This window comes from Notolepis coatsorum (genome assembly GCF_963971535.1).
Source record: "Notolepis coatsorum genome assembly, chromosome: 9".
In the NCBI taxonomy this organism is placed as follows: domain Eukaryota; kingdom Metazoa; phylum Chordata; class Actinopteri; order Aulopiformes; family Paralepididae; genus Notolepis; species Notolepis coatsorum.
Window position 1 is genome coordinate 27,301,685 of NC_140173.1, and position 13,549 is coordinate 27,315,233.

The window sequence follows — 13,549 nt, forward strand, 5'->3', positions numbered from 1 at the left end:
AATACATTTGTGGAAAATACACTTTTAACACACTTAATATACAAAAGAAAATACTTTCAGTATGGATTTTTTTTTTACTTGGCTGTTGCTGGTCATTATAGCTAATTATCTCACTCACTCACTCACTCACTCACTCACTCACTCACTCACTCACTCACTCACTCACTCACTCACTCACTCACTCACTCACTCACTCACTCACTCACTCACTCACTCAACTCAACTCAACTCAACTCAACTCAACTCACTCACTCACTCAAAAAAAAGAGCTAGAAAAATGATCTCTGACCCCACTCACCCAGCACACCATATCTTCCAGCTGCTGCCCTCCGGGAGGCGCTACAGATCCCTGACCACCAAAACATCCCGCTTTAAAAACAGCTTCTTCCCCACTGCCATACGGACACTGGACTCCATGTAGCAACCCCCCTACCTCTGTTGCTATGGACATGGACATAAACTTTGATATGGTGGTCCTTGTAATTATGTATTTATGTATTTAACTGCATGTAGTATGTACGTATTGTAAGTGATGTTATATGTTCTATGTTGGAACAATGCTGTAACATGCTGCACTGAAAACTGGGTGGTCATTTAAGGGGACCTGCATTGCAACTTTACACAATTCCTGTGAGTCTATTGAAGACACTTTTTTTATTTTTTAAATGCATTGTTTTATATTTCTAATCAAGTACTCAAAACCATCATAAGCACTTTGAGTGACAGTCAGCCCACACAGTCTGCGACTGGTAGAGAGAGAGAGAGAGAGAGAGAGAGAGAGACGTACTGTACTAACAAGAGGGACTCAGCACCAGAGTAGCCTACCAGGTGACTGACGTACTAACAAGAGGGACTCAGCACCAGAGTAGACCAGGTGACCAGATTTTTTTTTTCTTTCTTTCACCCTCTGCCTCTGTATCATTCTGCTCTCCGCGGGGCGGTGTTTCTGTGCGGGTCCCCTTCTCTCTCTCCCTCTCCCGTTCAGGGGGGTGTGCCATGCGGCAGCTTGTGCTCCCGAAACTGTGCGGAGTGTTTGCACAGTGGTCTCTCTCTCTCTCTCAATTCAATTCAATTCAAATAGGCTTTATTGGCATGAAATATTAACATACTTATTGCCAAAGCAAGTTCAACATACAAACAATAACATATATATTAAGCAATACAATATTATAATATTAGTAAAGACAATCAACAAGAAACATATTAATTTACAAAATAGTCACTCAATCGGGTAGTCATTTTTCAAGTGTGGCCACTCAGATACATTTACAGAGCTTGTTCTCTTATTGTGTGACAACCATCTACATATTTTGCAGCTAATGCTGTACACTGACTTTTCTCCCCACACATGTATAGCAGCTTTTGGTGATCAGGGAGATGGATAAACTGTGCATCAATTTTCTGTGCTCTCTCACTCTCCCTCTCCCCCTCTCTATCTCTCTCTCTCCCTCGTAGAGTGCATGCAGAGGTGTCGAGTTTCACTCTGCCTCGCAGTATGAGGAAGTGGTTTCCACTCGCTGTGTAGTCTAGGTAGATTGTGGGCGGGCATTAGCTCCAACCACAGAGCCAATCGCATCACTGTCCACTTACCCAGGGCCCCGGTGACGTCACGATATGCCTCAAATCAGGATGACCTAATTAAATGTAGCAGGAAATGGTCTGAGTTGAATGAGAGCAATCCGCCAATATGGTATTTAGACACAAAAACACATTGATACTAACTCCTATTACTATAATACAATGCTAGAGACTGAAAAATGACATTTATAATGCATTTAACCTTTAAATAATCTAATCTAATCACTCACTCACACAGATCTGATCTGCAGTCCTCTGCTGGCTACCTTCCCCGTGTTGTTGGACCAACCAGACCTGCTGGACGCTCTCAGGGTCAGTAACATTGCTGGAGGCCAACAGTCGACTTGTGCGTGTGTGCGTGTGTGCGTCCGTGCGTGCGTGTCTGTCTACAGTAAATTTCGCAGAGTAAATTTTACTCAAACTGAGTCCATTTGAGCCCAAGTGAGTACAATTTTACTCAGTTTGAGTAAAATGTACTCAGCGAAATTTACTGTGCATGTGAGTGCATGCTGAGTATGTTAGACTGGCTTGCTATTGGTCTGACTGATTGACTGACTGAGTTTCTTTTCTCAGACTGCCTGGCTGGATGCTGAGAGTCAAATGAGCAGGGCTGAAAAGGTGAGACACAGTGTGAGTGTGTATTTTCTCAGAGCGTGTGTTTGTATGCACGTGTATCCATATTCTATATGTATTTTAATGTAATATATTTACTGTATTCCATTATATCCAGTTTCATGGGAAGTTTCGATAATGTTTATTGTCAACTTTCTCCTGAGACGCTGAAGGTGTCCATCTGAGTTTCCTTGTAAACAGCTCGCTTTTGTTTATATTCACACTATATTCTATAGTCTACAAGCTGAATACATCTCCTACCTCATATAACCTGTTGTTGTTCTATAGTCTACAAGCTGAATACATGTCCTACCTCATATAACCTGTTGTTGTTCTATAGTCAAGTTGATAACATCCCCTACCTCATATAAACTTTGCAAAGTCCATGTTCACTGTTTTTTTTGCTCTCCCAGTGGCGTAGTTGTAATTTGTCCGCTGTTAGCTTGTTAGATTGCGAGGAAGATCGTACAGACTAATCAAATCGAAGCACACGGTCATGTTTACACACCTCCAGTGCACTCGTCACGTGTTCTACGTCATCTCCACGCTCATTCCTGCGTCCCTCTTGCTTTTCAGGGACCCCTTTTCTCCTAATGTGAGCTATAGCGCCAATTTCATCAAAATACTAGTGGTCAGAAACTCCAATGGACACCTTTGTTTGGAGATAAAAGACGTCCGCAGGACCCTCTATCAGGGGCTCTCAAAGTGTTGATGACTGAGGGCCAATTTAGGGACCCGACATTGGATTGAGGGCCACCCAAGAAAAAACGATACACATAAATTATCAGTACCAGTAGCCAGTGATGCAGTGGTGATTTCATAAGTGGTTGGACGGTGTTTTAATGACGCCATGTGCACGCGTGTTCCCGCACGCGCATGCGCATACATGTTCCCTCGCGTGCACACAGAACAGATGATTATTATGCATAAATAGTAGGAAACATGTTTGTATAGGAAATTAATAGGTTTAGTTTAGTTTTTGTAAATATTGCCTTGAAATAGAGAAGCTGAAAAAGGTAGCAGGATGTAGCCTTCAATATATAAATAAATTATATTGTCAACAGATATGGTTGAAAAACAAACAATGTTTTAAATGTAATTGTAGATACAATATTGTAGTTACAATTTCTTTAATTGAATTAACTTAAACTAGAAAAGTTAATACAAACTAAATTAACAATGTAACTTACAGTTTACAGAAGGACAGTTTCCTTCTGAAGCACAACTTAAGAAATGTCTCGTCCTTCCAGTTGGGACCATTTGTCACATAGTGAGAGGTTCCACAGCTCAAGCAACCCCCCACCATTTGGTACAGGGCTTGTATTTTGGTTTTGCTCTTCTTGTTCTTTGTTATGCTATTGCTATGCTATTGTTATGCAAAGGTGGGTAGCCAGGTGAGTACATTTACATTTACATTTACATTTAGTCATTTAGCTGACGCTTTTATCCAAAGCGACTTACAAGTTCTGTACGACAAGCCATCAGGAAGGGCACAACTCTATCAGCTGAGCAACAATGTTCATCAAAGTGTTGAGTGCTACAGTGTAGGTTAGTTTATTAGGACAAGTGCATGACAGTACGGTTAGTTAGGGTTAGATTTTTTTTTTTTTTTTTTTTTTTTTTAATTCAGATAATGGTTGAAGAAGTGCGTCTTTAGTCGACGGCGAAAGATTGGACGTGATTCGGCTGTCCTAACTGGGGTGGGTAGTTCATTCCACCATTGTGGGGCAAGGACTGAGAATAGGCGACTTCTCTTTGATGACCCTCCCGGAGCTTGGATAGGAGTAGGTCTGAGGCGGCCAGAAGATGCAGAGCGTAGGGGTCTTGAGGGTGTGTAGTTAGAGACCATTGACCGGAGGTAGGCGGGAGCGGTTCCCTTTGCCGCACGGTATGCTAGGTCGAGGGCCTTGAAGCGGATTCGTGCAGCAATGGGGAGCCAGTGCAGGTCCCTAAGAAGTGGGGTGACATGGGCCGACTTCGGTAGGTTTGAGATCAGGCGGGCCGCTGCGTTCTGAATGAGTTGAAGAGGCTTAGTGGCAGTGGCCGGGAGGCCAGCGAGCAGTGCATTGCAGTAGTCGAGGCGGGAGATGACTGTTGATTGGACGAGGAGTTGGGTGGCTTCTTTTGTCAGGAAGGGGCGTATCCTTCTGACATTGCTCAGGAGGAATCGGCAGGTTCTGGTCGTCGCTGCGATGTGAGCAGAGAAGTTCAATTGGTCGTCGAGGACAACACCAAGGTTCTTGGCGGTCGGGGACGCAGTCACAGCTGCATTCTCGACTGTGATTGAAAGGTCGGTTAGGGGGGAGGATTTGGCCGGCAGGTGGAGCAATTCTGTTTTGCTTAGGTTCAGTTTGAGGTGGTTGGACGTCATCCAGGCTGAGATGTCGGACAGACAGGCCGAGATCCGCACAGAGACGTGGATATCTGAGGGAGGGAAGGAGAGGAAGAGTTGAGTATCGTCGGCATAACAATGGTAGGAGAAGCCATGAGACGTGATAATGTTACCCAGTGATTTAGTGTAGAGGGAGAAGAGAAGGGGTCCTAAAACCGAGCCCTGGGGGACACCCGTCCGCAGGGGGCGGGTGGCCGACAGGGTCCCTCTCCATGACACTTGGTAGGAGCGGTCATTGAGGTATGATGACAGCCATGTCAGCGCAGAGCCAGCCACTCCCATTCCTGCGAGGGCCGCAAGGAGGATCTGGTGGTTGACTGTGTCGAAGGCTGCAGATAGATCTAGGAGAATCAGGACAGAGGAGAGGCCTTTCGCTTTTGCTAAGTGAAGTGCCTCTGTGACCGCAATGAGGGCTGTCTCTGTGGAGTGACCAGTCCTGAAGCCTGACTGATTAGGGTCTAGGAGGTCATTCTGTAAGAGATAAGTAGTAAGTTGGTTGGATACAGCACGTGCTTGGCGCACGGCACGACGAGTCGAGTGAAAGTTGTGAACGCATTTTTGTGCGCGTGCTTCTGCTCAGAAAAGTGGTGGAACGGCGTGGTACCGCGTGGCATGAGCACTGCACCTCTGCCAGTAGCCTAGCAAGCTCTCAACAAGCTGTCATTCCTAACTTGACAGTTTAGCCCAGGGGGCGCTGTTGTACCTTCTTAAAAGCAAAGTACTGTGCGACGTAGGTTGGTTAAAAACTGGTTTATTGGAACTGGACCAAATAAAACGCATGCATTTACACCGTAACTCATCGCTGGGCCGCCAGGAAGGTTTCAGAGGGCCACACTTTGAGAATCCCTGCCCCCTATATATTAACTCATCATTTATTCTTGTTTACTTGCTTTATTTTCGTAATAAATCTGTTTCTATTGCTTTAATCTTGAAAGGACAACACAGAATACAGAAGACAGAACACGAGCCGTGAGAGCAAACAAAACCTCAGGGCAGCAGACGGCTTACTGACGGTTAACCGTCTGTAGTGTGGTAGTGAAAGGGTTAACCTTCTGTAGTGTGGTAGTGAAATTGTTAACCCTTTGTCGTGTGTCAGTGAAAGTGTTAACCTTCTGTATTGACCACAGTGAAAGGGTTAACCCTTTGGTAGTGTGGTAGTGAAAGACATTCCGGGGAAAAGGGGAGTCAGTAGAACACTAATACTACCTCGGCTCGTACAAATGTATCTAGTGACAGAGATTTACAAAATTCAGCAGTATATATCGCTGGGCATTATTACATCCTGCAGTAGTAGGTAGAGTGTTTTTAGTAAGCTATTTATCCATAATTATTTTAGACAAATGTCTGGAATTATCCAAAAATAGTTTTTAGCTGTGTGTTTTAATTTTTATATTTGACAATACATTTGTCTCTTAAACTTAACTTAAACTCACCACTATCAGAGATGACCTTGTATTTGATTAATTTCGTCTCCATAATAATGTGTATGAAGTGTTTTTCCCAGCGAAGCAGCGTGTATTAAGTACACAGGTCGAGCTACGCCATGCTGGCTAATTATGCTAACGTTGGGCAGCAGTAATGTTAACAGAGATCGTATGAAGGAGTCGTCAAACAAAGCCAACAAAGATATCGTTACATCAGAGAACAAAATGTATTGACCAAACGGATCACCATTTGACGTTAGAGACTCTTGTGAGCGATAAGTATTTATGATTTGATTTGATTTGATTAGACAAAACTTAATTTAAAACATACATGCATAAATCATATACATTAAAAACACAGGTTGTCAGGGAATTAAACTCGTTAAAGTCCTTAAAAACATATTTCCATCGAGGTCCCTGTTGGCAGACATACAAAACCACATTGGAACAGAACTCATACATAAAACACAAAGCATTAAACAATCGATAGCATTTATATGTACAAAATCAAAACTAACTTAAACAATCAATACAAATGTATTTTATCTCAAACTACCAACTCTAATAAATAATAATCGAATAATGATAATAACCATTCCTTTACAACGGCAGCCCCCTACACATGCGTTTGTGTTGAGCATATCGTACGATTAATTTGTTCAAAGATATGAATGGTCGACAACCCTACTACACACTCAAAATGAGTTCAAGTCAGGGGAGATATCTGGGGATGGTGAGAAGTCCGACTGGTGCGGTTCTTTTTAAATAGAACTGAATATGGTCCGGTCAATGGTCTCTAACTACACACCCTCAAGACCCCTACGCTCTGAATCTTCTGGCCGCCTCAGACCCACTCCTATCCGAGCTCCGGGAGGGTCATCAAAGAGAAGCCGCCTATTCTCTGTCCTCGCTCCACAATGGTGGAACGAACATCCCACCACAGTCAGGACAGCCGAAACCCGCCCCGATTCTCCGCCGTTGACTAAAAACACACTTCTTCAATCAATATCTGAAATAAAAATGAAAAAAAACACTAACCGGGCGGCCGGGTAGCGCAGCGGACTAAGCGTCTGTCTACGACCACAGAGACGGTGGGATCGAATCCAGCTGCAGTACCTCCGGCTTGGTCGACCGTCCATACTAACACAATTGGCAGTGTCAGCGGGTGGGGAAAGCCGGCGAGGGTGGGTCCTGGTCGTTGTAAACAGCGACTCCTACAGTTCGGTCGGGGCACCTGCACAGCGAGGGAAGGATCTAGGGGAGGTAGTGTGACCTTCCACACGTTACACTCTCCCAGTGAGAGTCCGCGCTGCCAGGTGAAAAGAAGCGGTGGGCTGGCTACACATGTGTCGGAGGAAGCATGTGATAGTCTCCGCCCTCCCAGACCGACGGTAGGGGGTAGAGTGCGCAACGACCAGGAAGGGGATTGGGAATTGGCATAATGACTAACATTGGGATGGGAGAAAAACAGAAAAAGGAGGGGTCTCTTGCATTGGATAGTACTCTATCTTGGTCAAACCACATCACTAACATTGTCTCAAAGATGGGAAGAGCTGTAGGCATTGTTAGAAAATGTGCTTCTTTTGTTGATCGTCCTCTTCTACGTCAGATTATTCAGAGTCTAGTCCTGTGTCATGTTGATTATTGTTCTGTGATCTGGTCATATGCCACCAAAGGTGAGATCAGGGCCCTCATTCATCAACGTGACGTAGAATATGTTCTATTTCCACACGTAAGCACAGAATTTAGAATCAGTGCACGCACAGAAATATTGGGATTCATCAACCGTGCGTACACAGGTCCTATGCTCCTCCGTGTTGATGAATACCGACTTTGTTCTACCGTCAATGCTTGTGCATGATTATCCATATATGGTCATGAAAGTGATGAAACACCCCCCATGGGATGTGAAATAATGGACTGACCCGAGCGGAACTCTGAGAAACTTCACGGAGATTGTTCACTGCTGTCGAACCAAGAAGACACAACACGTGTTATGGGATAAATAAAAGGCGGACTTGTAAACGGTGATGTCAGATATCAACGGCTCCCTAAGACCATTGCTGCAATTCTGCCTGGACAGCTCAAAATACTAATAAAGACCGTTCGTTGACCACTGTTTGGCGTTGGTTGTGTGTCATTATAACCGTGCTGTAATATGAATGCCTTTATTAGTTGTGTTCGATTGGCTATATGATTTTTAGAGGCATCTATTTTGTTGTCGGTATTACCGACAACAAAATAGATGCCTCTAAAAATCATATACTATTAGGTCGCCTATATGGATTACATAATAGCAGCCATAGCCTACATTATGCAACAGTAACTTGCGCATACCAGTGTATGCGACGGACCAGTGTATACCTTATATCATATCATATTCATATAATAGTTTACTCTATCAGCATACCAGCATGTAATATGTTCTTTGTTAGAACTCAACTCGTTATTATTTTGCACATAGATTGCAGAAATACGGGAACGTTTTGATTTACATTAAAAGGCTTTGACATTGTAAAACTAAATACGTGGAATTCTGTAAGCATAATACAAGTCATATCACCCACACGATATGCTCTGTGTCCAGAGCATGTATGCTTTTCATTAATTTAAGACACATTATTGCAAGGGTTTTGTAATACACATACCCTGGTGTCATTGCAATGCGTTTTTTTATTCTTTCTTATACAGTAAAAAGGGGGAAGAACACTATATCGTGGGTGTTCATATGACTTGTATTCTGCTTACAGCTTCGAAATTCCACTTGTTTCGTTTAACGTAAAGCCTTTTAAATATAATCAAAACGTTCCCGTGTTTCTGCGGTCTGTGCGCAAAATAATAACGAGTTGAGCTACGCGGAGCGCAGTCAGTCAGTACACCCCGTATATTCCGATAACGCTATATAAACCATGCTGCATTCATTCTGAGAGAAAGATCTATTATTCCAAATGCTATTTATAGGGTTTTGACCATAATTACACTACTGTTGCTATTTTACAATGAACTATAATGAATTACGGTTCATACAGAACATGCCAGTGTTGAAACTAATGCACAGAAGCTAATTTCCTTGTTGTAATAATATATTCTACCACTGGGCGTCAGCTAAGTGTGCTCCGAGCTGTGCGTAAATATAAGCACTAAGTCAAGTTCAAGTTGAAATTGATGAATCCCACTCTTTGCTTAGAAATGATCGTACGCACAGGTTAAGCACATATCTGTGCGTAAGACACGTTGATGAATGAGGGCCCAGGAGACTACAGGTAGTCCAGAACATGGCAGCACGGTTGGCTTTGGGTTGCTCACTAAGGTCCAATGTCAACCGTATGCATGCTGGTCTCTCCTGGCTCACAGTTGAAAAAAGGTTATCGTCTAACTCACTTGTATTGTGTAAATCAGTCATTAACAGCAAGACTCCATATTTTGTGTTTGAGCAACTTGTTTACAGAAGCTCTATACAAGACCATAATACAAGAGGGGCCAGAAATGGTCAGTTTGTACTCCCTCGTCCTAGAACCAATGCTTTAAAGCAGCCTTTTATTTATAGGTGCATAACACTCTGGAACAACCTACCTAGTTATCTCTACACTTTTAGTAAATCGATTTTTAAAAAGAAAGTCAAATCTCAATTACAGCTGTTGCCTTAATGTGTATTGCATTTGTGTATGGGTTTTTGCCTATTAGCCTACAATTTCTCATTTTGTATCTTTAAAAATGGATATTTATTGTATGTTTTTAGTTAATTGTTTTGTTTTTTTATTTCTATCTATAGCATCTGTGAAAGTTATTTGATATATACTAAATTCTTGTTTTTATCTTTTGTATTGATCTATGCATTAACTGTTTTATGTATTGTGTTGTGTGGACCCCAGGAAGACTAGCTGGGAGCCATGGCACCAGCTAATGGGGATCCTTAATAAAAACAAAACTCCGGTCTCGAATCCCGGTGTCAGCATTGCCTCCGGCTTGGGCCAGTCGTCATACTATCTCAATTGGCAGAGATAGCGGGTGGAAGTCGATGGGTGGGGATTGGACATTGTGGACAGCGACTCCTACAGGTCGGTTGGTGGACGCCTGCACAGCAGAGACAGGAAGTAGCGGGGGTAGTGTGAGCCTCCCACATGTTACACCTCGCCACAGAGTCTGCGCTGTCTGGTGAAAAGATGCGACAGGCTGCCTCCGCGTGTACCGGAGGGGACACGTGATGCAAGGCTTCTATCCTCCCTACGACCGACCAGTGGAGGGCATAGTCGAGCAACGTTCAAGACAGGGGAGGGGAGAATTGGAAATACGAAATTGGGATGGGATAAAAATAGGGATAAAAAGTGGATTACATTTTTTTTAACCACTAACCTTTGTACTGTGTTTTAATATGCACTTTGCTACTAAATAATCCTCCTTGCCTATATTTCTACCTACTAGACTGTACCACCGATGTACCACACTGTTCGAGCATTGTTACTTAGCTGCCAGAGTTGTACCCTTCCTGCTGACCTGTTGTACAGAACTTGTAAGTGGCTTTGGATAAAAGCGTTCAGCTAGATCACTGAATGGACATTTCTCCCTGTGTCCTTTGCAGAGAGACGTGCCTCACCTGAAGCGACAGTTTGTCCAGGCCTACATGTCGTCAGCTTACCCCCTCCTCTTCTCCTCCTCGCTGCCCCCCTGGCGCTGGGCGGACCCCCCCGTGGAGGACCAGCGGGCGCGGCTCATCTACGCCAGCCTGGACGCCCTGCACCACGCCCACCGCAGCTCCAGCCAATCGGGAAGCGCGCAGGCCCTGGTCGACCCCGCGCATCAGCACCACGCCTTCGACGTCACCGAGTTGACCTACGACCTATTGCGCCAGGCTCGGTGACCGCGTGGGGGAAATTGAAAGAATTTTTTCACACACAAAAGACGATATTTTTTATACGGGGGAAATCTCTCACAGCTGTCGGATAAGAACTGATTTGATTTCATGGACTCTCGATGACCAGTTTCATGCTCTGTGACTTAGACATTCTAGAAAAATATAAATAGCTTAATCGGAACAACAAATGACTATCGTCACTTTTTTGTTTGAGTTCTTTTTGTAATAAATATTGTGCCTTTACCCTGTAGAAGATGATTGTACAAATAAGACAATATGAACAGTTACAGAACCACCATGCTGCCTTTTTATTCTTTAAACAACTGCAAGGGTTTCTCCATCTCTCGTTCTATTTGACTGATCACACAGTCCCTCCCTCCCCCCTCTCCCCTTCCCCCCCTCTCTCCCTCCCTCTCTCCCCCTCCCTACCATCTCCACCCAGTAGTTCAACATCAAACACAGAAAAGCTCTCTGTGGAGTGACTGGGTTTCAGGGTAGTGGTGAGGGTTAATTATTAGGCTGGCGTCTATACATAGGCAGGTATAAAAGCACCTGTGGGTGCCAGAGGTAGGGCAGGGACAACACCCCTCACATAACCTGCCCTGTTCCTCTGCAGTCAGTCAGAGGGGAGAGGAGAGGAGAGGGACAACACCCTTCATAACCTGCCCTGTTCCTCTGCAGTCAGTCAGTCAGAGAGGAGAGGGACAACACCCCTCCATAACCTGCCCTGTTCCTCTGCAGTCAGTCAGAGGGGAGGGGAGAGGAGAGGGACAACACCCCTTCATAACCTGCCCTGTTCCTCTGCAGTCAGTCAGAGGGGAGGGGAGAGGAGAGGGACAACACCCCTTCATAACCTGCCCTGTTCCTCTGCAGTCAGTCAGAGGGGAGAGGAGAGGGACAACACCCCTCCATAACCTGCCCTGTTCCTCTGCAGTCAGTCAGAGAGGAGAGGGGAGGAGAGGGACAACACCCCTCCATAACCTGCCCTGTTCCTCTGCAGTCAGTCACAGGGGAGAGGAGAGGGACAACACCCCTCCCCCTCCTGCCCTGTTCCTCTGCATCAGTCAGTCGTAGAAAGATTATTTTTCATTCATCTGAAATCTGAATTTCCCCAGGGCAAACGCAAGTCCGTATACACATATGAATACCGATTTCAATACACACAGACATGTTTGTTTTCTATGCCCTCGTTCAATTTGCAAACATTCACTGCTTCGCGATGCAGCATGAAATGAGAGGGTCGTCTGTTCTGTCTCGCTCTGCCAAACGCACAGTTCTGAGGTGGAAACGATGGGCATTTTGCACATAATCTCATTGTTACGACCCCTGTTGGTCTAAGGGTAAAGGGCTGTAACATAACAGTTGGTTGAAAGAAATGGTGGATCAGGTTTGTAAACACAAGGATATTTATTGGTAAATGCAATGGAAGCACATGTAGCTCAAGGGTGAGCCAAGGCCAAAACAACAAACAAACACCACTATTCTCCAAATAAACCAACCTAATCTATGGTAAAAGAAATTACATTACCTAAACTACCCTTACCTAACCAAAACAGGAGAAAACAATATCCAAAATGAAATGGCAGCTCACCCCATCTGTGCTTCCTGAAAAGAGAAAAACACATTAATGGTACAGACAAGAATGGCAAAATATATACAAAACAATCTAAAGCTAACAATGCTCTCTCTGTGGCCATACACACACAAGGCCATTTCCAAAAAACACAGGCCAATAAACAAATGCAATAGTATCAAAGTCAATGTCACAAAGTATCACTAGGCCTAGCATCATGCCAAAGAGAGAGAGACACTGAAATGAGAAGCCATGTTTTAACAGGTGTTAAATGATTGGGTGGTGGGTGATGGTTACTGATTGAGTCTTGAAACCCATCCACCAATCGGTGCTGTGCTGCTAATGGAAGGGCAGGCCTAGCAGGGACCAATGGTGGAGGATGGGTTCTGGCTGGAGGGAGGAAACAAAATGGAGAACAAGACACACACTGGGGAAGCACATACATTGGGATGTAACACCCCCACACATAAGACAAAAACATGTTTGACATATAACTCATAACACCAACAAAACAAAACATGTTTTTAACAACGAGATTCCCATCTCCTATATGAAAGTAAAGAGCTATATAAAAAATAAAAATAAAACAGCAGTCGGTACAACAACCACTCGGGTCAACAATGAATGAGTCAACAAACAATAAGTTGACAGCATGAGATTCTTATCTCCGAGATAGAGCATCCGCCAACACATTCTCGGATCCCTTCTTTTTTTTTTTTTTTTTAATCTTTTTCCCCCTCCATTTTTCCTCCGATTTTCTCCCCATCCCAATGTTAGTCGTATGCCAATTCCCAGTCCCTTCCTGGTCGCTGCGCACTTACCCCCCACAGTCAGATCATCTGGGAGAGTGGAGGCTACCACGTGCTTCCTCCGACACACGTCCAGCCAATCACCGCTTCTTTTTCACCTGGCAGCGCGGATTCTCATCGAGAGGGCGTAGCGTGTGGGAGGATCACACTATCCCCCTCAAGTCCTATCCGCGCTTAGCAGGCGCCCCGACCGAACTGTAGGAGTCGCTGTTTACAACGACCCGGACCCACCCCGCCAGCTTCTCCCACCCTCTAATACAGCCAATTGTATTAGTGCAGACGGCCAGCCAAGCTGGTGACAACCCCGGA

General features: G+C 44.5%; 1 protein-coding gene across 1 annotated transcript in view; it reads left to right on the plus strand.

The window, feature by feature from the left end:
• nphp1 (nephronophthisis 1) overlaps nucleotides 1–11,076 on the plus strand; it is a 70,836-nt gene extending 59,760 nt beyond the window's left edge. The window contains exons 17-19 of the mRNA XM_084321067.1: nucleotides 1,817–1,890; nucleotides 2,152–2,196; nucleotides 10,586–11,076. Of these exons, the coding sequence (XP_084177193.1) occupies nucleotides 1,817–1,890; nucleotides 2,152–2,196; nucleotides 10,586–10,864 (398 nt within the window). The 3' untranslated portion in view covers nucleotides 10,865–11,076. The remainder of the gene's footprint in view (nucleotides 1–1,816; nucleotides 1,891–2,151; nucleotides 2,197–10,585) is intronic.
• Nucleotides 11,077–13,549: the final 2,473 nt, after the last annotated feature.